Source organism: Dendrobates tinctorius, unplaced genomic scaffold, assembly GCF_039654945.1.
Source record: "Dendrobates tinctorius isolate UK_male_01 unplaced genomic scaffold, ASM3965494v1 ptg000035l, whole genome shotgun sequence".
NCBI lineage: Eukaryota > Metazoa > Chordata > Amphibia > Anura > Dendrobatidae > Dendrobates > Dendrobates tinctorius.
In genome coordinates, this window is record NW_027361703.1 from 27,678,926 (window position 1) to 27,706,427 (window position 27,502).

Here is a 27,502-nt window from a genome sequence, read left to right on the forward strand (position 1 = left end):
GATCTTGGTATACTGGTTCTGTGGAAAAGCTTTGGCTGTCATTATACCAATAATTGGGGCTTTAACTGCCATTAATGTGAGGGAGTTTGGAGCCAGATGTGGCTGGCGACCATCTCTCAAAGCTGAACATGGCTCGTGACCCTCTCTGAGCTGGATGTGGCTCTCAAGGTGAGAAAGGTTGGGGACCACTGATATAGGCATTTCCCAGGGCTCCTGTCCAGAGAACACTGAGCTAGTCGTTAGACTGGGTCCTGCGAATTGACTTGCACCAACTCTATTGGTGGGAATAGTAATTCTTCTAAGCTCCTTCAGCCAATTAGTAATCATTTGAAACAAAGCATTTACAGACCAATTAAATAAATAAGCCAATACACTGCAGTCCACGTCCACCAAAGACTGCTACATAGACTGGAAACCTGACTGTGCATATGTTTTAGTGAAAGACTCCACAAAATGAAGTGTCATTACCTTCTTTGTCAGTAACTGGACTGCCCAGCATGAATGCACCACCTGCTGCTCTCTCAGGACTGCCAAACATTGCTATCCCCTTCTTTTTGCTGGCTCCATAGTAAGAAGAGTTATGTTTAGTCCTTGAGCCATATTCAAAAATTAACTGTGAACATCTGCAAGAGAGAAAAAGAAAAAGTGAAACCTCTGCACAGTATACAGAAGATCCTATATACTCTATATACAGTGGCATGTAAAAGATTGGGCACCCCTGGTGAACAGTTAAGTTGAAGGTGAAATGATCTCTAAAAGGCTTGAAATTAAAGATGACACATATACTTGGGTATTTTAGGCAACATCAGAAAAAAGGCTTCAATGCAAAAGTTTAGGCACCCTTGGAGATTTGTGTGCTCAGATCTTTGACCAAGGTTTCAGACCTTAATTAGCCTGTTAGGGTTATGGCTTGCTCATCATTATCATTAGGAAAAGCCAGGTGATGCAAATTTTACCACTTTATAAAAACCCTGCCTCCTTTAACATTGTGCCAAAAAACAGCAGCCATGGGTTCTTCTAAGTAGCTGCCTAGCACTGTAAACATGAAAAATGGTGGAGGCTTACAAAGCAGAAGAAAGCTGTAAGAAGATATCAAATCATTTTCAAGTTGCCCTTTCCTCAGTTTGAAATGTAATTAATAATGGCAGGTAACATGAACAATGGAGGTCAAAAGAAGGTTTGGAAGACCAAGAAAAATGTCACTGAGATCTGCTCATAGGATTGCTAGAGAGGCAAATCAGAACCCAAGCTTGACTGCAAAAGACCTTCAGAAAGAATTAGCAGATTCTAGATTTGTGGTACATTGTTCTACTGTCCAGAGACACCTGCACAAAAATGGCCTTCATCAGAAGAAAACATCTCCTGCGTCCTCACCATAAAATTTAGCATCAGAATTATGCAAAAAAAAAAGAAATCTAAACAAGCCTCATGCAATTTGAAAACAAGTCCTGTGAAACGATTAGGTCAAAATAGAACTCTTTGACCACAATAATCAAAGCTATGGGTGGAGAAAAAAGTGCACACAATTTCAGGAAAAGAACATCTCACCAACCATTAAACATGGGGAGGATCAATCATGCTTTGGGGTTGTGTTGCAGCCAATGGCACAGGGAACATTTCACGGGTAGAGGGAAGAATGGGTTCAAAGAAATTCCTACAAACATAACACCATCTGTAAAAAAAAAAAAAGCTGAAGTTGAAAAGAGGATGGTTTCTACAAATGGATAATGATCTTAAAACACACGTCAAAATCCACAATAGACTACCTCAAAAAGGCACAAGATGAAGGGTTTAGAATGGCCCTCACAGTCCCCTGATCTGATCATCATTGAAAATTTGTGGCTAGAACTCAAAATAGCAGTGCATGAAAGATGACCCAGAAATCTCAGAGAAGTGGAAGAGTTTTCCAAGGAAGAATGGAGAAAAATCCCTCAAACAAGAATTGAAAGACGCTTGGCTGGCTACAAAAAGCATTTACAAGCTACAATACTTTCAAAAAGGGGTGCTACTAGATACTAACCCTGCCGGGTGTCCAAACTTGAATCGAACCACTTTCCTTTTCAGAATTTTTAAAATTTAAACAATACATTTTTTTGCCTACAATACAAAGGAAATGTGTAATCTTTAGCTTAAGGCCTTTTAGAGATTATTTCATCTTCAACTTGATTTACTGTTCACAATAACAGTAATTTTGACAAAGGATGTCCAAATTTTTACATGCCACAGTTGTACAGTACATCACAAACTTTTTATTTTTATGTTTCAAAACCAATTTGGATACATTTCTTAAAGGGGTTAATTTCCCAATTTTGCTGAATTTATGGAGAAACTAGATGTTAAGCTGCAACTTTCCCCACTTTGTACGGGCAAAACTGGCAACAGCATGATAAAGTTGAAGATCTGAATAAAACAAAATTATTTATTTCGGATCTTTATTGCTGAGATATTAGTTGGTAAAATTTCTAAGACATTTCTATGACAATTTTTTTTCAGCCAAGGTGGTGCTAGCAGAGATTCTTCTCCTTGGTGCTTACTTTTCCCAGTGTATGAAGTTACCCAATCAAAAGCAGAAGGCGTTATGCAGGGGAAAAAACAAAAACAACAGGCACAGAGAAGGTCAGCACCAGTTTTCTCTGTGTGCTCTGGTAAGACTGATGTGTAACCAGTTTACACAGATCTCATTGTTGGCAATTACTGACACCACAAATGCAAGAGGAAGACAAATGCGCTATGTGTCATTACATAGAAAATAATGGGCACCACAAAAGATGTATATGAAACAATAAAGATAAGGGGTGCTACAACGGACTGCACAAGGGAAAATAGTCAAATAGTAAGAGAAGCAGCTACACAGAATAATGGTGCACACCCAAACATGAAGGCAATAGAAATGGCTTTATTGAAACCAAAGTGCTGAATGATTTAGAACAATTTAAAAAAACAAAAACAAAGACAAGGTGACAGTAAGCAGGGGAAGACATAATAGTCCCAATATTTATTATTGTGTATACAGGTACATACAAATGAGATCTCAAATGAGATGCCCCACCAATCAAGTAGATAAGTGGTGTTTAATATAGTAGTACGCCCAAGATATATCCAATATGAGTAAAAGGGATTCTTAATATACAGAGGGTATATCATGCAAAAAAACAAAATATCAACATGATCAAAATACCAGCAATCAAATATGAAAAAATGCGATTGTATGTACAGAAAAAAATAGTCAATAACGACAAGTATTACCGTATAGTTAAAGTGCAGAGTATCAAACAGAATAATAATAATATATATATAATAATAGTATTATATACAGTACAGACCAAAAGTTTGGACACACCTCATTCAAAGAGTTTTCTTTATTTTCATGACTATGAAAATTGTACATTCACTCTGAAGGCATCAAAACTATGAATTAACACATGTGGAATTATATAATTAACAAGAAAGTGTGAAACAACTGAAAATACAGTATGTCTTATATTCTAGGTTTTTCAAAGTAGCCACCTTTTGCTTTGATTACTGCTTTGCACACTCTTGGCATTCTCTTGATGAGCATCAAGAGGTAGTCACCAGAAATGGTTTTCACTTCACAGGTGTGCCCTGTCAGGTTTAATAAGTGGGATTCCATCCGGTTTGCGTTTAGTTGGACCATCATTTATTTTTCAACAGGACCCCAAACACACCTCCAGGCTGTGTAAGGGCTATGTGACCAAGAAGGAGAGTGATGGGGTGCTACGCCAGATGACCTGGCCTCCACAGTCACCAGACCTGAACCCAATTGAGATGGTTTGGGATGAGCTGGACCGCAGAGTGAAGGCAAAAGGGCCAACAAGTGCTAAGGCTAGTTTCACACTTGCTTTTTTTTGCAGCGCGTTTTTCCCGCAAAAAAACGCATTGAAAAAATGCATACAAAAGCATACAACTGCTGCGTTTTTTTCAAGCATTTTTATGAGCATGCATGAAAAAAACGCAGCGTTTTTATGCGTTTGTATGCGTTTTTAGTGCGTTTTTACCGCGTTTGCGTTTTTTTCCAACATTAGGTGGCCCCTCACACTAACCCAAACCATGACTTTACTAACCTAACCCTGACCCTAACCCTAACCCTTAACCAAATCATACTTAACCCTAACCCAAACCCTAAACCCTAACTAACCCTAACCCTGACCCTAACCCTGACCCTTAACCAAACCATACTTAACCCTAACCCTGACCCTGACCCTAACCCTTAACCAAACCATACTTAACCCTAACCCTGACCCTAACCCTAACCCTGACCCTAACCCTGACCCTAACCCTTAACCAAACCATACTTAACCCTAACCCTGACCCTAACCCTTAACCAAACCATACTTAACCCTAATCCTGACCCTAACCCTGACCCTAACCCTGACCCTAACCCTTAACCAAACCATACTTAACCCTAACCCTGACCCTAACCCTTAACCAAACCATACTTAACCCTAACCCTGACCCTAACCCTGACCCTAACCCTTAACCAAACCATACTTAACCCTAACCCTGACCCTAACCCTTAACCAAACCATACTTAACCCTAACCCTGACCCAAACCCCAACCCTAACCCTGACCCTAACCCTGACCCTGACCCTAACCCTAACCCTAAACCCCCTTAACTAACCCTAACTCTAACCCAAACCCCTAAATTCCATGGTTATCAAAAAAAAACGCATGTGCAAAAAAACGCATACATGAGCATGCCAGTGCGCACATATGCGCATCCATAGGCTATAATGGCCATTTTTAGCGCAAAACGTGCGCATATGTGCGCATGCGCTTTTTTGCAGGGCCAAAAAATGCAACATGCTGCGTCTGGAAAATACAAACGCACACCCCAAAAAAACGCAGCGCATGAAAATCGCATACATGCGCTTACCAGCGCGCAGGTATGCGCACCCATGTTAAATATAGGGGAAAAAACGCATGCGCACATATGCGTTTTTTTCCAGCGCTAAAAAACGCAAATGTGAAACCAGCCTAAGCATCTCTGGGAACTCCTTCAAGACTGTTGGAAGACCATTTCCGGTGACTACCTCTTGAAGCTCATCAAGAGAATGCCAAGAGTGTGCCAAGCAGTAATCAAAGCAAAAAGGTGGCTACTTTGAAGAACCTAGAATATAAGACATATTTTCAGTTGTTTCACACTTTTTTGTTAATTATATAATTCCACATGTGTTAATTCATAGTTTTGATGCCTTCAGAGCGAATCTACAATTTTCATAGTCATGAAAATAAAGAAAACTCTTTGAATGAGAAGGTGTGTCCAAACATTTGGTCTGTAATATATATATATATACACACACACACACACACACACACACACACACACGGGTTGGACAAAATAATGGAAACACCTAACGTTTTGGCATCATTAGTCTTCGAACATGTTACAAACATGCAAACCGTGACATATGGTAATGTTTTGTAGTTGATTATTTGTGATATGTGTATGTAAATTAACTGTTTGTTTTTCAGAATTGAAAGAACATTGATGAGAACCTGATACCAATGGCAGACCTCTCGGATTTTCAAAGAGGCCAAAGTGTTGGTGCTCGTATGGCAGGCGCTAGTGTAACAGAAAGTGCCCGAATGCTTGGGTGTCAAGAGGTACTGTCTCCAAAGTAATGACTGCGTTTGAAAGAGAAGGAAAAACGTCCGCAGCAAAGCACAGGTCCGGCCGAAAGTCGAAGTTGACTGAGAGAGACTGTCGGACTCTAAAGCGAATTGTGAGAGAGGATCGCAAGACCACGGCTCCGAAAATCACTGCTGAGCTCAATGAACACCAACAGAACCCAGTTTCCATAAACTGTTTGTCGGGAGGTGCACAAATCTGGATTCCACGGAAGAGCTGCAATTAGAAAACCGCTGCTCTCAATGACAAATGTTTCCAAGCGTTTAGAGTGGTGTAGAAACCTCCAGAATTGGTCCCTCGAGCAGCGGAAACATGTGACATTCTCAGACGAATCATCGTTTACCCTATTTCCGACCTTCGGCCGAGTGTACGTTTGAAGACAGCAGAAAGAAGCATTCCATCCAGACTGCCTTCTCCCAACCGTAAAACATGGCAGAGGTTCTGTAATGATCTGGGGTGCTATTTCGTGGAGATCCGCCAGGCCAATGATATCCCTTCATGGAAGAATTAACAGCCACGATTATTTAGGCATTTTGGGCGACTAAATGCATCCTACGGTTCAAGCAGTTCCCGGAGGGGAACACCATCTTTCAGATGATAATGCACCAATTCATACAGCTAGAATCGTTAACCCCTTAATCCCATGTGACGCACTATCCCGTCCATGTGCCCTGGGACTTAATTCCCAAGGACGGGATAGTACGTCACAGCGATCAGCGGCGCCCACGTGGTGAGCGCCGCTGATCGCGGCCGGGTGTCAGCTAATTATCACAGCTGACACCCGGCACAATGTGTCAGGGGCGGTCACGGACCGCCCCCGACACGTTAACCCCTTACACACCGCGATCAAACACGATCGCGGTGTATCGGGGCTAAAGGGAAGCATCGGCAGGGAAGGGGCTCCCTCCGTGCTTCCCTGAGCCCCCCACGGCAGCGCAATGTGCAGCGCTGCTTCGGAGGGGGCTCTATCCCTGCAGGCCCCCAAATCCAAGATGGCGACGGGGACCTTCGGGGGCCTGCAGAGAGCTGGCTTCCTCAGTGCCTGCAAAGCGCAGGCAAGAGGAAGCCTGCTGCACTGCATTAGAGAAAAAAAAATAATATTCCCTCAATAAATTCATTTTTTGGAAATAAAAAAAAAACAAAAAAAAAAAATAAAAAAGTGCACATATTTGGTATCGCCGCGTCCGTAAAAACCTACCCTATAAAACTGTCTCATTAGTTAACCCCTTTAGCGAACCCCTTAAAAAATAAAAAACGAAGCAAAAAATAATTGTTTTTTATATAAAATTGTTTTCATTGCATAAAAGCGCCAAAACATAAAAAACGATTATAAATGAGGTATCGCTGTAACCGTTCTGACCCGAAGAATAAAACCGCTTTATCAATTTTACCGCACGCGGAACGGTGTAAACGCACCCCCCAAAAGAAATTCATGAAACGCTGGTTTTTGTTCATTCTTCGTCCCAAAAATCGGAATAAAAAGCGATCAAAAAATGTCACGTGCCCGAAAATGATACCAATAAAAACGTCAGCTCGTCCCGCAAAAATAAGACCTCACATGACTCGGTGGGTCAAAATACGGAAAAATTATAACTCTCAATATGTGGTGATGCAAAAACTATTTTTATAATAAAAAGCGTCTTTTAGCATGTGACAGCTGCCAAATATAAATACCGCCATAAATAGTAAATCAAACCCCCCCGTTATCACCCGCTTAGTTAGGGAAAAATAATAAAATTAAAAAAATGTATTTATTTCCATTTTCCCATTAGGGTTAGGGCTAGGGCTGAGATTAGGGGTGTGTTGGGGTTAGGGTTGGAGTTAGAATTGGGGGTTTCCACTGTTTGGGCACATCAGGTGCTCTCCAAATGCAACATGGCTTCTGATCTCAATTCCAGCCAAATCTGCGTTGAAAAAGTCAAATGGTGCTCCTTCCCTTGCAAGCTCTGCCATGCGCCCAAACAGTGTTGTACCCCCACATATAGGGTATCAGCCTACTCAGGACAAATTGCAAAACAACTTTTGGGGTCCAATTTTTCCTGTTACCCTTAGGAAAATTAAAAATTGGGGGCAAAAATCATTTTAGTGGAAAAAAATTATTTTTTTATTTTCACGCCCGGGCATTATAAACTTCTGTGAAGCACTTGGGGGTTCAAAGTGCTCACCACACATCTAGATAAGTTCCGTGGGGGGTCTAATTTCCAAAATGGGGTCACTTGTGGGGAGTTTCAATAGTTTAGGTACATCAGGGGCTCTCCAAACGCACATGACACTCGCAGACATTCCATCAAAGTCTGCATTCCAAAACGTCACTAATTCCCTTCCGAGCCCCGACGTGTGCCCATACAGTCGTTTTCTCCCACATATGAGGTATCAGCGTACTCAGGACAAATTGGACAACAACTTTTGGGGTCCAATTTCTCCTGTTACCCTTGGGAAAATAAAAAATTGGGGACTAATTGATCATGTTTGTGGAAAAAATACGATTTTTTTATTTTCATGCCTGGGCATTATAAACTTCTGTGAAGCCATTGTGGGTTCAAAGTGCTCACCACACATCTAGATAAGTTCATTAGGGGGGGTCTAGTTTCCAAAATGGTGTCATTTGTTGGGGGTTTCCACTGTTTTGGTACATCAGGGGCTTTCCAAATGCGACATGGCGTCCGATCTCAATTCCAGCCAAAAACGTCAAATGGCGCTGCTTCCCTTCCGAGCTCTGCCATGCGCCCAAATAGTGGTTTAACCCCACATGTGGGGTATCAGCGTACTCAGGACAAATTGCACAATAACTTTTAGGGTACTGTTACCCTTGGAAAAATAAGAATTGAGGGTGAAAAGTTCATTTTTGTGGAAAAAATATGATTTTTTAATTGTACGGCTGTATGTTATAAACTTCTGTGAAACCCTTGGGGGTTCAAAGTACTCACCACATATCTAGATAAGTTCCTTGGGGGGTCTAGTTTCCAAAATGTGGTCACTTGTGGGGGGTTTCCACTGTTTAGGTACATCAGGGGCTCTCCAAACGTGACATAGCGTCCGATCTGAATTCCAGCCAATTTTGCATTGAAAAAGTCAAACTGCGCTCCTTCCCTTCTGAGCTCTGCCATGCGCCGAAACAGTGGTTCCCCCCCACATATCAGGTATCAGCGTACTCAGGACAAATTGCACAATAACTTTTCCAGTCCAATTTCTCCTGTTACCCTTGGTAAAAAAAAAAAAAAAAAAATTGAACGTGAAGTATTTTTTTTGTGAAAAAAAGTTAAATATTCACAAAATTCCTGTGACGCACCTAAAGGGTTAATAAACTTCTTGAATGTGGTTTTGAGCACCTAAAGGGGTGCAGTTTTTAGAATGGTGTTACTTTTGGGTATTTTCTATCATATAGACCCCTCAAAGTGGCTTCAAATGTGATGTGGTCGGTAAAAATAAAATGGTGTTGCAAAAATGAGAAATCGCTGGTCAATTTTTAACCCTTATAACTTCATAACAAAAAAAAAATTTTGGTTCCAAAATTGTGCTGATGTAAAGTAAACATGTGGGAAATGTTACTTAAAAAGATATTTGTGTGCCGTATCTCTGTGATTTAAGGGCATAAAAATTCAAAGTTGGAAAATTGCGAAATTTTCGCCAAATTTCCGTTTTTTTTTCAAAAATAAACGCAAGTTATTTGAATGAAATTTTACTACTAACATGAAGTACAATATGTCACGAGAAAACAATGTCAGAATCACTGGGATCCATGGAAGCGTTTCAGAGTTATTACCTCAAAGGGACAGTGGTCAGAATTGTAAAAATTGGCCTGGTTATGAACGTGCAAACCACCCTTGGGGCTTAAGAGGTTAAAGCATGGCACGAGGAACATTCTAATGAAGTTGAGCATCTCATCTGTCCCCCACAGTCCCCAGATCTCAACATTATTGAGCATTTATGGCCGATTTTAGAGATTCAAGTTAGACGTCGATTTCCGCCGCCATCGTCGCTCAAAGAACTGGAGGGTGTTTTAACTGAAGAATGGGTAAAATTCCTTTGGAAACCATTCACATCTTGTATGAATCCATACCTCGGAGAATTGAGGCTGTAATCGCCGCAAAAGGTGGACCTACACCATATTAAACTAACTTTTGTTGATGTTTCCAGGTGTTTCCATTATTTTGTCCAACCCCTGTATATACACACACATACATACAGTCATATGTAAAAGTTTGGGCACCCCTATTAATGTTAACCTTTTTTCTTTATAACAATTTTTGTTTTTGCAACAGGTATTTCAGTTTCATATATCTAATAACTGATAAGACTCAGTTATATTTCTGGATTCAAATGAGGTTTATTGTACTAACAGAAAATGTGCAATCTGCATTTAAACAAAATTTGACGGGTGCAAAAGTATGGGCACCCTTATCATTTTCTTGATTTGAACACTCCTAGCTACTTTTTACTGACTTCCTGAAGCACTAAATTGGTTTTGTAACCTCATTGAGCTTTGAACTTCATAGCCAGGTGTATCGAATCATGAGAAAAGGTATTTAAAGTGGCCACTTGCAAGTAGTTCTCCTGCTTTGACTCTCCTATGAAGAGTGGCATCATGGGCTCCTCAAAACAACTCTCAAATGATCTGAAAACAAAGATTATTCAACATAGCTTTTCAGGGGAAGGATACAAAAAGTTGTCTCAGAGATTTAACCTGTCAGTTTCCACTGTGAGGAACATAGTAAGGAAATGGAAGAACACAGGTACAGTTCTTGTTAAGCCCAGAAGTGGCAGGCCAAGAAAAAGGAGATTTTTGTGTACTCACCGTAAAATCTCTTTCTCTTAGCCTTTAATTGGGGGACACAGAACCTTGGGTGTTATGCTGCTGTCCACTAGGAGGCGACACTATGCATAATCTGAAAAAGATTAACTTTGGCTCCTCCTCTGCAGTATACACCCCTAGACGGCGTCAGCCTTCTCCAGTTTTGTGCCAAAGCATAAGGAGGAACGTAACGAAATAACATAACCATGCCTGTAAGAAGGCTACTATGTACGAGCTCAAGAACAATATGAGAACTCAACAGGAAACAACGGCCCGTAAGGGCAACAGGGTGGGAGCTGTGTCCCCCAATTAAAGGCTAAGAGAAAGAGATTTTACGGTGAGTACACAAAAATCTCCTTTACTCTGTCGCCTAATTGGGGGACACAGAACCTTGGGACGTCCCAAAGCAGTCCCTGGGTGGGAAGCAGTGGACGAATATTGTGCTGACAGTCCCCTAGACTTGGGGTACTGCCGCCTGCAGAACCAGTCTACCCAGGCTCGCATGCGCTGAGGACTGGGTATGAACACTGTAGTGTTTCGTAAACGTGTGTAGGCTAGTCCAAGTGGCCGCCTTGCACACTTGTTGTGCCGAAGCCTGATGCCGAATGGCCCAGGAGGCCCCTACTGCCCGTGTAGAGTGTGCCGTGATACCGGCCGGAAGAGGGGAACTGTTAAGTCGGTAGGCCTCATGTATGGTGGACTTGATCCACCTGGCAAGGGTAGCCTTGGAAGCCGGCAACCCCTTGCGACTACCTTCCGTAAGAATGAAGAGGGAATCGGATTTCCGGAAAGGTGCAGTCCTGGACACGTAAATCCGCAATGCCCTGACTAGGTCAAGCGTATGCAGAGCCTTCTCCACTCTATGTACCGGAACCGGGCAAAGGGAAGGCAGTGAAATCTCTTCGTTAAGGTGAAAGTTGGACACAACCTTCGGAAGGAAGGATGGTACCGTGCGGAGAACCACCTTGTCCTGGTGAAAGGCTAGGAAAGGTCGTCTGCAGGAAAGTGCTGACAATTCCGACACTCTGCGTAACGAGGTGATAGCCACTAGAAAAACCACTTTCTGAGACAGAATGGAGAGTGGAACTTCTCTAAGAGGTTCGAAGGGTGGAGCTTGCAATGCTGTCAGGACCAGATTGAGGTCCCACGTATCCATCGGACGTTTGTAGGGAGGAACCAATCGGGAAACTCCCTGGATGAAAGTCCTTACTTGCGGTTTAATAGCAATGCGCTTTTGAAAAAGGACTGAAAGCGCCGACACCTGACTCTTAAGCGAACTTAAGGATAGCTTGGCATCTAGGCCCGATTGAAGAAAACCTAGTACCTTCGGGAGGTAATAAGGGAGTGGGACTTGTCCATGAGATTCGCACCAAGAAAAGAAGGCTCTCCAGGTACGATAATAGAGCTTGGCAGAGGCAGGCTTCCTTGCCCTGATCATAGTTGCAATGACTGCCGGTGAAAAACCTGCCTGGGTTAGAATCCAGGTTTCAAGGGCCATGCCGTCAAATTGAGGGCCCCTGAATTCTGGTGGAAGAACGGACCTTGAGACAGAAGGTCGTGGCGGTCGGGTAGACGCCGTAAGTTGGACGATGTCGGCGTACCATGTACGTCTGGGCCAGTCTGGCGCGATGAGGATGGTTGGAACTCCCTCTTGCTTGACCTTCCTCACGACCCTGGCTATTAGGGGGAGGGGTGGAAAAATGTACAGGAGTCGGAACTGGGACCAGTCCTGGACCAGGGCATCCGCTCCGAGCGACCGCGGGTCGTGTGTCCTGGCCATGAAATTGGGAACCTTGGCATTGAGATGGGATGCCATTAGGTCCACATCCGGGGTTCCCCATCGTTGACAGATCTGGTAAAAAATCTCGGGATGGAGAGACCACTCCCCCGAGTCCATTCCTTGCCTGCTGAGGAAGTCGGCTTCCCAGTTTTCTACACCCGGAATGTGTACAGCAGAAAGTACCGACCTTGTGTCTTCCGCCCAGCGGAGGATATGAGCCACTTCTCTCATCGCCTGGGCGCTGCGGGTCCCGCCTTGGTGATTCACGTATGCCACAGCCGTGGCATTGTCCGACTGTATCCGTATGTGCGAGGCTGCAAGCAAGTGATGAAAGGCTCTCAGTGCCAAGAGAATGGCCCTGATTTCCAGAACATTGATGGGCAATGTCACTTCCTTCGGTGACCACTTGCCCTGTGCCCTGTGATGTAGGTGTACCGCCCCCCAGCCTGTCAGGCTTGCATCGGTAGTCAGGATCTTCCATTGTCCTGAGAGGAATGGCTTCCCTTGTGTAAGCGAGGTTGGTTTGAGCCACCAGTGCAGGGACCTCCTGGTCGATGACGTCAACCTGAACTCCCTGTCGAGGGAGAAGGAGTTCCTGTCCCAAGATCTGAGTATGGCTAGCTGAAGGACCCTGAGGTGAAACTGGGCAAATGGCACTGCCTCTATTGCTGCTGCCATCCTGCCGAGGATTCTCATGGCAAACCGGAGAGATCGAGGAGGACTGCGAAGGAGTGTGCGAACTCCCAGACGGATGGCCAGTGTCTTGTCCTTGGGAAGGAGCACCAGGCCCCTGGTGGTGTCGAATACCATTCCCAGGAATGTTAGAGTCCGAGTTGGGATGGTCGACGATTTCTGTAGGTTGACTAGCCATCCCAGGCGACTCAGTGTCTAGAGTGATTGAGACACTGACCTCGCAGTCTTTGAAAGTGGGAGACTTGACGAGGAGGTCGTCCAGGTACGGGACGACTAGAATGCCTCTTGAGTGCAGGACGTCCATGGTGGCCGCCATGACTTTGGTGAACGTTCTTGGAGTCGTGGCGAGTCCGAACGGAAGGGCGACAAACTGGTAGTGGTTTTGGTTGACCGCGAACCTGAGAAACCTTTGGTGGGCGGGAGCAATTGGTATGTGGAGATACGCATCCTGTATGTCTATGGAGGCGAGGAATTCTCCCTGCTCCATGGATGCAACGATGGACCGGAGGGACTCCATGCGGAAATGACGGACCCGTACGTAATTGTTGAGCTGTTTTAGGTCCAGTATGGGTCGGACGCCGCCTCCTTTCTTGGGGACTACAAACAAATTTGAGTAGAATCCTCGGAATCTCTCGTTCGCGGGAACCGGCACCACAACTCCTGATTGAAGGAGAGAGGAAACCGCTTGGTGGAAGACACGAGCCTTTTCTGGTGGTGTTGGAGGAACAGAAAGGAAGAACCAGTTCGGTGGAACGGAAGTGAACTCTATCTTGTATCCGGAAGACACTATTTCCCTGACCCACCTGTCTTCTGTAATAGGCAGCCAGACTTGCTGAAAGAGTAAAAGTCGGCCGCCTACTGGTGGGGTGTCTTCCGGAGGTCTCGAGTCATGATGAAGTGAAGTTCTGAGGTTTTCCTCCCTTGGGTTTCGCTTGGCCTGCTTTCGACTGCCAAGCCCTGTCCGGTCGCTGCTGCGTCCGTGGGTTGTCTCTGCATGGAGAACGGTTGCGGTTTTGCACTGGGCGCGAAACGGACCAGCCCGAGGAATTCCGAAAGGATCGGAATCGCGTCTGGTTTCTTCATTTGAACGTGCGTTTCGGTTTTAGTTGAGGGAGAGAGGTACTCTTACCCCCGGTGGCATTGGCTATCATGGTGTCCAACTTTTCGCCGAAAAGTCTACCAGTAGAATACGGAAGTCGCGTGAGGGACTTCTTTGAGGCCGCATCCGCTTTCCATTCTCGCAGCCAGAGGATGCGTCGGATCGTGATGGCGTTTGATGCTATTCCCGCTACACCTCTGGCGGAATCCAGGGCTGCATGAATCATGTAGTCTGCTACCACTGCCATCTGGACCGCTTGGTCCGAGAGTTCAGGATTTGAAGCCTGAAGACCCTCCTGTAGTCTTTTGGCCCAAGCTAGGATGGCCTTGGCTGCCCAAACTGAAGCAAACGCAGGGCCCAGAGAGGCGCCTGCCGCTTCGAAAATAGAACGAGCCATGCGTTCTACTTGCCGGTCTGCTGCATCCCTGAGGGTTGAGCTATCCGGCAGAGAGAGTAAAGTCTGCGCTGCTAGCCTAGAAACCGGAGGGTCCACTTCAGGTGGATCTGCCCATTGTTTGGAGTCTTCCTGTGGGAAGGGGTACTTCGCTTCCAGATATTTGCGATTAGCGAATTTTTTGTCAGGCTGCGCAAACTGTTTGGTAAGTATTTTCTCAAACTCATCGTGATTATGGAAGACCTTAGGTGGTTTTTGAACACTTTCGAAGCAAATCCTATGTTTTGGGACTTCCGGGGGCGACTCTGGAATTTTTAGCACCCGATGAATAGAAGAAATTATGTCCTCAACTAGCGCTGTATTGCTAGGGGGAGAAGGTACCACGGACCTGACCGTTTCTTTATCTGAGTCGGAGTCACAGATGCCCTCCGAATCCTGTGCCTCACTAAGGTGATCCCTGGAGGGCGACCTGGGGCGGGGGTCTTCTGTGGTGGGGGATCCCTGTGGTAAATTGCACTGTCTGTCTGTGGCAGGGGACTGCCCAGGAGACCTGGAATGACGCTGTCTCTCCCTAGAGGGGAACGACCTTGTGCTATAGTGCGACTCAGGTGATCGAGACCTGTGAGTCCGCTTACGTCTGTGAGAGTCGGAAGCAGCATGTTCCTGAGACAAGCTGTCCGTTTGCTGTGTACCGTCCATAGTCGGGGTCCGACTCTGCAGAGCTTGCAGCAATGTAGCAGTTAGGTTGTCTATGGACTGTGACATAGACTGAGACATCTGAGTTGCCCATTCCGGCGTGGCCTGTGACACTGAAGCGTCAGTAGGGACTCCCTGGGGTTCTGACCCAGAGTTCTGGATGCAGACCCGGCAGTGCGGATACGTGCTGCCACTAGGGAGCGTGGCTTTGCAGGCTGTGCAGAATGCATAGAAACATTCCTGCCTGGTTCTCTTCCTTGAGCCCGGCATAGTGCACAGAGGCTGGCTATAAGGGATCGTACAGGGGTGGCTACGCAGAGGGAACCCACAGAAAGCCTTATAGGAAGTATAGATTCACAGCTGAGTAATGAGAACCCAGCTGTGAGCTTACCCCACCGGTGTGCCCCTAGGTCCAGCGCCGACAGATCCAAGTTCTGTGCCCCCCGGAGACCGCTGTGATGCTTCTCTCCTGGATCTCATCCAGAAAAAATGGCCACCGGGGCTCTGAGGAGAGGGAGGAGGGGGCGGAGAGCTGAAAAGGGCGCGCTGGGCTGTGTAAAAACGCGCCCTTTCTGCCTCAATCCGCCCCTTCTATGACACTCCAGTGTGTCATTTTGGTCATCCGGGGGGCGGGCCGGGGGGCGGGGAAAAGGCGGCGGCTTCAGCTAGGCCGAAGCCGCGGTCTAAATTTGAAGCCTGATGCCCAGGAGGGCTCCAGAGCGGCGCGGTAGTCCGGGGGGGGGGCGGATTTGTACCAGACCCCCCCAGAACGGTTGACTGGATAGCGGTGGGGGTAGCAGGGGTAGCGGTTTTTGTATGGGGGGCCCCTGAAGGGCTATGGAGCCGCTGCTGCTGCAGAGACAGGGACGCAGAAAAAGCCCTGTTTCTGCTGTGCCATCCAGTCCGCACCCTCCCCCGGCCCCCACAGGATCCCTCAGCCGGCCTGGGGTCCCTGGAAGCTGCGGAATGCTGCCTGATCTCCGACCCTACCTGAGGCGTCTCAACCTAATACCCCCTGCGGGGGATTAGGGAGGGTGCGTCTGTCACCGTCAGGGGGTCTTCATCCTCGCCTCGACCTCAACCCAGACCCCTTAAGGGTGTTGGGGAAGGAGGGGGGTCTCGACCTCGAACCAGGACCCGAGGGACTGGGGAGGGAGCGACATGGGGAAAAAACCACCTCAACCTCAACCGGGTACCCCTGATAGGGGACCGAGGAGGGAGCCATGCCGGGAGTCTCGCTGGAGACCCACTTTTCTTCATCTGTATTTCCGTGAAAAAAGGAAAAAAAAAAAACGGAAGAAAAAAGGTGTGCCTCCTTGCGACACTAAGCAAAAACTGGAGAAGGCTGACGCCGTCTAGGGGTGTATACTGCAGAGGAGGAGCCAAAGTTAATCTTTTTCAGATTATGCATAGTGTCGCCTCCTAGTGGACAGCAGCATAACACCCAAGGTTCTGTGTCCCCCAATTAGGCGACAGAGTAAATATCAGAAAGGCAGAGAAGAAGAATGGTGAGAACAGTCAAGGACAATCCACAGACCACCTCCAAAGACCTGCAGCATCATCTTGCTGCAGATGGTGTCACTGTGCATCGGTCAACAATACAGCGCACTTTGCACAAGGAGAAGCTGTATGGGAGAGTGATGCGAAAGAAGCCGTTTCTGCAAGCACGCCACAAACAGAGTCGCCTGAGGTATGCAAAAGCACATTTGGACAAGCCAGTTACATTTTGGAAGAAGGTCCTGTGGACTGATGAAACAAAGATTGAGTTGTTTGGTCATACAAAAAGGCGTTATGCATGCGCTGTATTGTTGACCGATGCACAGTGACACCATCTGCAGCAAGATGCTGCTGCAGGTCTTTGGAGGTGGTCTGTGGATTGTCCTTGACTGTTCTCACCATTCTTCTTCTCTGCCTTTCTGATATTTTTCTTGGCCTGCCACTTCTGGGCTTAACAAGAACTGTACCTGTGTTCTTCCATTTCCTTACTATGTTCCTCACAGTGGAAACTGACAGGTTAAATCTCTGAGACAACTTTTTGTATCCTTCCCCTGAAAAGCTATGTTGAATAATCTTTGTTTTCAGATCATTTGAGAGTTGTTTTGAGGAGCCCATGATGCCACTCTTCATAGGAGAATCAAATAGGAGAACTACTTGCAAGTGGCCACTTTAAATACCTTTTCTCATGATTTGATATACCTGGCTATGAAGTTCAAAGCTCAATGAGGTTACAAAACCAATTTAGTGCTTCAGGAAGTCAGTAAAAAGTAGTTAGGAGTGTTCAAATCAAGAAAATGATAAGGGTGCCCATACTTTTGCACCGGTCAAATTTTGTTTAAATGCAGATTGCACATTTTCTGTTAGTAGAATAAACCTCATTTGAATCCAGAAATATAACTGAGTCCATCAGTTATTAGATATATGAAACTGAAATAGCTGTTGCAAAAACCAAAATTGTTATAAAGAAAAAAGGTTAACATTAATAGGGGTGCCCAAACTTTTACATATGACTGTATATCCACTAATATCAAAGAGGACATAAAATATGTATAGACAATAAGTACCGTAATTGCACGAAAGAGTCCCGCTGGGATGTAACCCTAACCGCTTCTGTGATGGATAGGCGCCTTTCTCAAACAAGTCACTTGGATTTTATACTTTCAGAAAGGTGACAATCCGGCAAAGAAACACGCTGGTATTAATAAAAAGCGTTTTGGAAACAAAAGGCTCTTTATTCTCGCAGCGTAGCCAGCCTAACTTTTGCCATAATATAATGACATGACAACCCGGGAGACTAGAGCTGCAGAGTGCGGGCAGCATGTCACATTCATAGCTCTACATCTATTCCAGGAATTGGGACAGTATTCCCCGATATGTAGGATAGATGCAGAGTACGCTCACTGTGACACAGTATGGTCTGCTCTAAACATCCTTATAAGGATGGATATATGCTACAGTCATACTTGCGACCATGCCCTCACACTGCCGTCTGCTTTCCTTACACACAATCCCGGATCTGCTCTCCTTCAGAGCGTTGTTACAGAGACACGAAGCGAATACAGGAGCTCTTCTCCTGCATTTATAGTTGAGAGATGATGCAACTCAAGATATGAAGGATCTATGCACTTGGTGTAACACATACTTTCTCCATGAAGGCAAAATGGGGTAATTAACCCTATTATATGTATTCAAATTACCCATAGAACATAAAAAAATAAAGTTTAGTTACTCTTTAATAAAATATGTATAATACGGTAAATATTGAAGAGCTTTAATGAAGAAAAATGAAAGCAATGCAACAGTAAAGTCCGACCTAGTCAGTGTTAGTCACTAATAAACCCATTGTCAAAATTCCATTATATAACCCACCAGCGTTACACTATGCCTCCAAATACAGAAATAATATTTAAAAAAAAAAAAAACCACACTTACGCATGATGGCCATCATTGACGGCATAATCATCAGCAGTCCAACCAGTCAAATCTTTTAAGGAACTATCAGCATTATTTTGGAGCAGGTATTTCACTAAACTGATGTGGCCATTACTTGCTGCAATCATTAAAGGGGTCCTGTAATCAAAATGGAATTTTGAAGAGCATAATTGGTAGTCGATACAGTGAGAACACAACAGGATTACTGCATTTGAACAATTTGAAAAACCCTTTCTATATGACCTAATGAGAGAACATAAAGTGGCCCCGTGATTACTACCCCTATGTTGGGAAGAATAAACAGTTTCTGCTAATTCTTGCCCTTGAGGACTTAAAGGGAATCGGTCATATCCCAAAACACTATTAACCTGCAGATTTACGGTAGTTGTTAATAGCGTTTTGATGCTGTCCAGAGATGGTGATGCCATCAGACAAGAGTTTGTTCTTCGGGTTCCCATCCAAACATTCCTGACCTGACCGCTGACCTGGGTGCTTGAACTGATTTGCATCAACTCTAGTGGTGGGAACAGTTGCAACATAGAGATGAAAGGAAGGATTTTGCAAAGTACAAGTATGATTACTTGCCTTTTCTCATCTGAGAACACTAGAACATATTTTGCACTTGCCTCTGCAGTGGTGCTATCTGACAATGTGCTCCCGGAGGTCACTTGTGGCCACATATGTTATGGCTTCCCCCGCAATAAATTCCCACCGCTCCCTGACAGGCTGCTTATATTTCTATAAGGCCAAACACCCCATTATTTTTTTTCTTCCAAAAACGGTTACAATTACATACAAGTAGATGTGCGGAAGCAGAGCACTTAGGAAAACTAAACATAGTGAAATCTTTAAAAGTATTAGTATATATACAGTTGTGGCCAAAAGTTTTCATACCCCTGCAATTCTGTCAGATTATACTCAGTATCTTCCTGAAAATGATTGCAAACACAAATTCTTTGGTATTATTATCTTCATTTAATTTGTCTTAAATGAAAAAACACAAAAAGAATTGTCCTAAAGCCAAATTGGATATAATTCCACACCAAACATAAAAAAAGAGGGTGGACAAAAGTATTGGCACTGTTCAAAAAATCATGTGATGCTTCTCTAATTTATGTAATTAACAGCACCTGTAACTTACCTGTGGCACCTAACAGGTGTTGGCAATAACTAAATCACACTTGCAGCCAGTTGACATGGATTAAAGTTGACTCAACCTCTGTCCTGTGTCCTTGTGTGTACCACACTGAGCATGGAGAAAAGAAAGAAGACAAAAGAGCTGTCTGAAGACTTGAGAAACCAAATTGTGAGGAAGCATGAGCAATCTCAAGTCTACAAGTCCATCTCCAAAGACCTGAATGTTCCTGTTTCTACCGTGCGCAGTGTCATCAAGAAGTTTAAAGCCCATGGCACTGTGGCTAACCTCCCTAGATGTGGACGGAAAAAGGAGATTTTTGTGTACTCACCGTAAAATCTCTTTCTCTTAGCCTTTAATTGGGGGACACAGAACCGTGGGTGTTATGCTGCTGTCCACTAGGAGGCGACACTATGCATAATCTGAAAAAGATTAACTTTGGCTCCTCCTCTGCAGTATACACCCCTGGACGGCATCAGCCTTCTCCAGTTTTGTGCCAAAGCATAAGGAGGAACGTAACCAAATAACATAACCATGCCTGTAAGAAGGCTACTATGTACGAGCTCAAAGAACAATATGAGAACTCAACAGTAAACAACGGCCCGTAAGGGCAACAGGGTGGGAGCTGTGTCCCCCAATTAAAGGCTAAGAGAAAGAGATTTTACGGTGAGTACACAAAAATCTCCTTTACTCTGTCGCCTAATTGGGGGACACAGAACCGTGGGACGTCCCAAAGCAGTCCCTGGGTGGGAAGCAGTGGACGAATATTGTGTTGACAGTTCCCTAGACTTGTGGTACTGCCGCCTGCAGAACCAGTCTACCCAGGCTCGCATCCGCTGAGGACTGGGTATGAACACTGTAGTGTTTCGTAAACGTGTGTAGGCTAGTCCAAGTGGCCGCCTTACACACTTGTTGTGCCGAAGCCTGATGCCGAATGGCCCAGGAGGCCCCTACTGCTCATGTAGAGTGTGCCGTTATACCGGCCGGAAGAGGGGAACTATTAAGTCGGTAGGCCTCATGTATGGTGGACTTGATCCACCTGGCAAGGGTAGCCTTGGAAGCCGGCAGTCCCTTGCGACTACCTTCTGGAAGAATGAAGAGGGAATCAGACTTCCGGAAAGGTGCAGTCCTGGACACGTAAATCCGCAATGCTCTGACGAGGTCAAGCGTATGCAGAGCCTTCTCCACTCTATGAACCGGAACCGGGCAAAGGGATGGCAGTGACATCTCCTCATTGAGGTGAAAGTTGGACACAACCTTCAGAAGGAAGGACGGTACCGTGTGGAGAACCACCTTGTCCTGGTGAAAGGCTAGGAAAGGCCGTCTGCAGGAAAGTGCTGACAATTCCGACACACTGCGTAACGAGGTGATCGCCACTAGAAAAACCACTTTCTGAGATAGAATGGAGAGTGGAACTCCTCTAAGAGGTTCGAAGGGTGGAGCTTGCAATGCTGTCAGGACCAGATTGAGGTCACACGTATCCAGCGGACGTTTGTAGGGAGGAACCAATAGGGAAACTCCCTGGATGAAAGTCCTTACTTGCGGTTTAATAGCAATGCGCTTTTGAAAAAGGACTGAAAGCGCCGACACCTGACTCTTAAGCGAACTTAAGGATAGCTTGGCATCTAGGTCCGATTGAAGAAAACCTAGTACCTTCGGGAGGGAATAAGGGAGTGGGACTTGTCCATGAGATTCGCACCAAGAAAAGAAAGCTCTCCAGGTACGATAATAGAGCTTGGCGGAGGCAGGCTTCCTTGCCCTGATCATAGTTGCAATGACTGCCGGTGAAAAACCTGCCTGGGTTAGAATCCAGGTTTCAAGGGCCATGCCGTCAAATTGAGAGCCCCTGAATTCTGGTGGAAGAACGGACCTTGAGACAGAAGGTCGTGACGGTCGGGTAGACGCCAGGGGGCGTCTGCCGTAAGTTGGACGATGTCGGCGTACCATGTACGTCTGGGCCAGTCTGGCGCGATGAGGATGGTCGGAACTCCCTCTTGCTTGATCTTCCTCACGACCCTGGCGATTAGGGGGAGGGGTGGAAAAATGTACAGGAGTCGGAACTGGGACCAGTCCTGGACCAGGTCATCTGCTCCGAGCGACCGCGGGTCGTGTGTCCTGGCCATGAAATTGGGGACCTTGGTATTGAGATGGGATGCCATTAGGTCCACCTCCGGGGTTCCCCAGCGTTGACCGATCTGGTAAAAAATCTCGGGATGGAGAGACCACTCCCCTGAGTCCATTCCTTGCCTGCTGAGGAAGTCGGCTTCCCAGTTTTCTACACCCGGAATGTGTACTGCAGAAAGTACCGACCTTGTGTCTTCCGCCCAGCGGAGGATATGAGCCACTTCTCTCATCGCCTGGGCGCTGCGGGTCCCGCCTTGGTGGTTCACGTATGCCACAGCCGTGGCATTGTCCGACTGTATCCGTATGTGCGAGGCTGCAAGTGATGAAAGGCTCTCAGTGCCAAGAGGATGGCCCTGATTTCCAGAACATTGATGGGCAATGTCACTTCCCTTGGTGACCATTTGCCCTGTGCCCTGTGATGTAGGTGCACCGCCCCCCAGCCTGTCAGGCTTGCATCGGTAGTCAGGATCTTCCATTGTCCTGAGAGAAAGGGCTTCCCTCGTGTAAGCGAGGTTGGTTTGAGCCACCAATGCAGGGACCTCCTGGTTGATGACGTCAACCTGAACTCCCTGTCGAGGGAGAAGGGGTTCCTGTCCCAAGATCTGAGTATGGCTAGTTGAAGGACCCTGAGGTGAAACTGGGCAAATGGCACTGCCTCTATTGCTGCTGCCATCCTGCCGAGGACTCTCATGGCAAACCGGAGAGATCGAGGAGGACTGCGAAGGAGTGTGCGAACTCCCAGACGGATGGCCAGTGTCTTGTCCTTGGGAAGGAGCACCAGGCCCCTGGCGGTGTCGAATACCATTCCCAGGAATGTTAGAGTCCGAGTTGGGATAGTCGACGATTTCTGTAGGTTGACTAGCCATCCCAGGCGACTCAGAGGGTCTAGTGTGATTGAGACACTGACCTCGCAGTCTTTGAAAGTGGGAGACTTGATGAGGAGGTCGTCCAGGTACGGGACGACTAGGATGCCTCTTGAGTGCAGGACGTCCATGGTGGCCACCATGACTTTGGTGAACGTTCTTGGAGCCGTGGCGAGTCCGAACGGAAGGGCGACAAACTGGTAGTGGTTTTGGTTGACCGCGAACCTGAGAAACCTTTGGTGGGCGGGAGCAATTGGTATGTGGAGATACGCATCCTGTATGTCTATGGAGGCGAGGTATTCTCCCTGGTCCATGGATGCAATGATGGACCGGAGGGACTCCATGCGGAAATGACGGACCCGTACGTAATTGTTGAGCTGTTTTAGGTCCAGTATGGGTCGGACGCCGCCTCCTTTCTTGGGGACTACGAACAAATTTGAGTAGAATCCTCGGAATCTCTCGTTCGCGGGAACCGGCACCACAACTCCTGATTGAAGGAGAGAGGAAACCGCTTGGTGGAAAGCACGAGCCATTTCTGGTGGTGTTGGAGGAATAGATAGGAAGAACCGGTTCGGTGGAACGGAAGTGAACTCTATCTTGTATCCGGAAGACACTATTTCCCTGACCCACTTGTCTTCTGTAATAGGCAGCCAGACTTGCTGAAAGAGTAAAAGTCGGCCGCCTACTGGTGGGGTGTCTTCCGGAGGTCGCGAGTCATGATGAAGCGAAGTTCTGAGGTTTTCCTCCCTTTGGTTTCGCTTGGCCTGCTTTCGACTGCCAAGCCCTGTCCGGTCGCTGCTGCGTCCGTGGGTTGTCTCTGCGTGGAGAACGGTTACGGTTTTGCACTGGGCGCGAAACGGACCAGCCCGAGGAATTCCGAAAGGATCGGAATCTCGTCTGGTTTCTTCGTTTGAACGTGCGTTTCGGTTTTAGTTGAGGGAGAGAGGTACTCTTACCCCCAGTGGCATTGGCTATCATGGTGTCCAACTTTTCGCCGAAAAGTCTTCCAGTAAAATACGGAAGTCGCGTGAGGGACTTCTTTGAGGCCGCATCCGCTTTCCATTCTCGCAGCCAGAGGATGCGTCGGATCGTGATGGCGTTGATGCTATTCCCGCTACACCTCTGGCGGAATCCAGGGCTGCATGAATCATGTAGTCTGCTACCACTGCTATCTGGACCGCTTGGTCCGAGAGCTCAGGATTTGAAGCCTGAAGACCCTCTTGTAGTTTTTTGGCCCAAGCCAGGATGGCCTTGGCTGCCCAAACTGAAGCAAACGCAGGGCCCAGAGAGGCGCCTGCCGCTTCGAAAATAGAACGAGCCATGCGTTCTACTTGCCGGTCTGCTGCGTCCCTGAGGGTTGAGCTATCCGGCAGAGAGTAAAGTCTGCGCTGCTAGCCTAGAAACCGGAGGGTCCACTTCAGGTGGATCTGTCCATTGTTTGGTGTCTCTCTGTGGGAAGGGGTACTTCGCTTCCAAATATTTGCGATTAGCGAATTTCTCAGGCTGCGCAAACTGTTTCGTAAGTATTTTCTCAAACTCATGGTGATTAGGGAAGACCTTAGGTGGTTTCTGAACACTTTCGAAGCAAATCCTATGTTCTGGGACTTCCGGGGCCGACTCTGGAATTTTTAGCACCCGATGAATGGCAGAAATTATGTCCTCAACTAGCGCTGTATTGCTAGGGGGAGAAGGTACCACGGACCTGACCGTTTCTTTATCTGAGTCGGAGTCACAGATGCCCTCCGAATCCTGTGCCTCGCTAAGGAGATCCCTGGAGGGCGACCTGGGGCGGGGGTCTTCTGTGGTGGGGGATCCCTGTGGTAAATTGCACTGTCTGTCTGTGGCAGGGGACTGCCCAGGAGACCTGGAATGACGCTGTCTCTCCCTGGAGGGGGACGACCTTGTGCTATAGTGCGACTCAGGTGATCGAGACCTGTGGGTCCGCTTAAGTCTGTGAGAGTCGGAAGCAGCATGTTCCTGAGACAAGCTGTCCGTTTGCTGTGTACCGTCCATAGCCGGGGCCCGACTCTGCAGAGCTTGCAGCAATGTGGCAGTTAGGTTGTCTATGGACTGTGACATAGACTGAGACATCTGAGTTGCCCATTCCGGCGTGGCCTGTGACACTGAAGCGTCAGTAGGGACTCCCTGGGGTTCTGACCCAGAGTTCAGGATGCAGTCCCGGCAGTGCGGATATGTGCTACCACAAGGGAGCGTGGCTTTGCAGGCTGTGCAGAATGCATAGAAACATTCCTGCCTGGTTCTCTTCCTTGAGCCCGGCATAGTGCACAGAGGCTGGCTATAAGGGATCGTACAGGGGTGGCTACGCAGAGGGAACCCACAGAGAGCCTTATAGGAAGTATAGATTCACAGCTGAGTAATGAGAACCCTGCTGTGAGCTTACCCCACCGGTGTGCCCCTAGGTCCAGCGCCGACAGATCCCAGTTCTGTGCCCCCCGGAGACCGCTGTGATGCTCCTCTCCTGGATCTCATCCAGAAAAAATGGCCACCGGGACTCTGAGGAGAGGGAGGAGGGGGCGGAGAGGTGAAAAGGGCGCGCTGGGCTGTGTAAAAACGCGCCCTGCCTCAATCCGCCCCTTCTATGACACACCAGCGGGGGGCGGGCCGCAGGGCGGGGAAAAGGCGGCGGCTTCGGCTAGGCCGAAGCCGCGGTCTAAATTAGAGGCCTGATGCCCAGGAGGGCTCCAGAGCGGCGCGGTAGTCCGGGGGGGGCGGATTGGTACCAGACCCCCCCAGAATGGTCGACTGGATAGCGGTGGGGGTAGCAGGGGTAGCGGTTTCTGTATGGGGGGCCCCTGAAGCGCTATGGAGCCGCTGCTGTTGCAGAGACAGGGACGCAGAAAAGCCCTGTCTCTGCTGTGCCATCCAGTCCGCACCCTCCCCCGGCCCCAACAGGATCCCTCAGCCGGCCTGGGGTCCCTGGAAGCTGCGGAATGCTGCCTGATCTCCGACCCTACCTGAGGCGTCTCAACCTAATGCCCCCTGCGGGGGATTAGGGAGGGTGCATCTGTCACCGTCAGGGGGTCTTCATCCTCGCCTCAACCCAGACCCCTTAAAGGGGTTGGGGAAGGAGGGGGGTCTCGACCTCGAACCAGGACCCGAGGGACTGGGGAGGGAGCGACATGGGGAATAGCCACCTCGACCTCAACCGGGTACCCCTAATAGGGGACCGAGGAGGGAGCCATGCCGGGAGTCTCGCTGGAGACCCACTTTTCTTCATCTGTATTTCCGGACGAAAAAAGGAAAAAAACGGAAGAAAAAAAGGTGTGCCTCCTTGCGACACTAAGCAAAAACTGGAGAAGGCTGACGCCGTCCAGGGGTGTATACTGCAGAGGAGGAGCCAAAGTTAATCTTTTTCAGATTATGCATAGTGTCGCCTCCTAGTGGACAGCAGCATAACACCCACGGTTCTGTGTCCCCCAATTAGGCGACAGAGTAAGAAAAATTGACAAGAGATTTCAACGCAAGATTGTGCGGATGTTGGATGAAGAACCTCGACTAACATCCAAACAAGTACAAGCTGCCCTGCAGTCCGAGGGTACAACAGTGTGAACCCGTACTATCCGTCGACGTCTGAATGAAAAGGGACTGTATGGTAGGAGACCCAGGAAGACCCCACTTCTTACCCCGAGACATAAAAAAGCCAGGCTGGAGTTTGCCAAAACTTACCTGAAAAAGCCTAAAACGTTTTGGAAGAATGTTCTCTGGTCAGATGAGACAAAAGTAGAGCTATTTGGGCAAAGGCATCAAAATAGAGTTTACAGGAGAAAAAAAGAGGCATTCAAAGAAAAAAAAACACGGTCCCTACAGTCAAACATGGCGGAGGTTCCCTGATGTTTTGGGGTTGCTTTGCTGCCTCTGGCACTGGACTGCTTGACCGTGTGCATGGCATTATGAAGTCTGAAGACTACCAACAAATTTTGCAGCATAATGTAGGGCCCAGTGTGAGAAAGCTGGGTCTCCCTCAGAGGTCATGGGTCTTCCAGCAGGACAAAGACCCAAAACACACTTCAAAAGCACTAGAAAATGGTTTGAGAGAAAGCACTGGAGACTTCTAAGGTGGCCAGCAATGAGTCCAGACCTGAATCCCATAGAACACCTGTGGAGAGATCTAAAAATGGCAGTTTGGAGAAGACACCCTTCTAATATCAGGGACCTGGAGCAGTTTGCCAAAGAAGAATGGTCTAAAATTCCAGCAGAGCATTGTAAGAAACTCATTGAAGGTTACCGGAAGCGGTTGATCGCAGTTATTTTGGCTAAAGGTTGTGCAACCAAGTATTAGGCTGAGGGTGCTAATACTTTTGTCTGGCCCATTTTTGGCGTTTTGTGTGAAATGATCAATGTTTTGCTTTTTTCTCTTTTGTGTTTTATCATTTAAGACAAACTAAATGAAGATAATAATACCAAAGAATTTGTGTTTGCAATCATTTTCAGGAAGAAACTGAGTATTATCTGACAAAATTGCAGGGGTGTCAATACTTTTGGCCACAACTGTAGGTCAAAATGTGTCAAAACTATAGTCTAAAAAGATATGGTGGAAAAACAAAGAAAACACTAAAGCCCCCGTTACACACTGCGATATCGCTAGCAATATCGCTGTAAAGTCACCGATTTTGTGACGTTGCAGCGATATTGCTAGCGATATCGGTGCATGTGATACCTACCTCAGACCAGCTCCCCCGCTGATTATCGCTGGTCGTGCGAGAATGTCCTGGACCATTCCTCGTCTGCCACTTCCTGCTGCGCTTCCTGTAGCGCCGACGAGCGACGCGTGGAGCCGGGCGGGAGGATGCAGGATCGCCGCGTCTGACAGGTAAGTAGCGACCCC

The 27,502-nt window shown here is 47.1% G+C and overlaps 1 protein-coding gene across 7 annotated transcripts in view; it reads right to left on the bottom strand.

Annotated features, from left to right (window-relative positions):
• Positions 1-27,502, bottom strand: part of ANKRD26 (ankyrin repeat domain containing 26) — a 202,187-nt gene that overhangs the window by 162,659 nt on the left and 12,026 nt on the right. For all 7 annotated transcript variants that reach the window (XM_073573361.1, XM_073573365.1, XM_073573364.1 and 4 more), the window contains exons 5-6: positions 18,535-18,672; positions 469-623 (exon numbers count right to left, since the gene is read on the bottom strand). In XM_073573361.1, the coding sequence (XP_073429462.1) occupies positions 469-623; positions 18,535-18,672 (293 nt within the window). The remainder of the gene's footprint in view (positions 1-468; positions 624-18,534; positions 18,673-27,502) is intronic.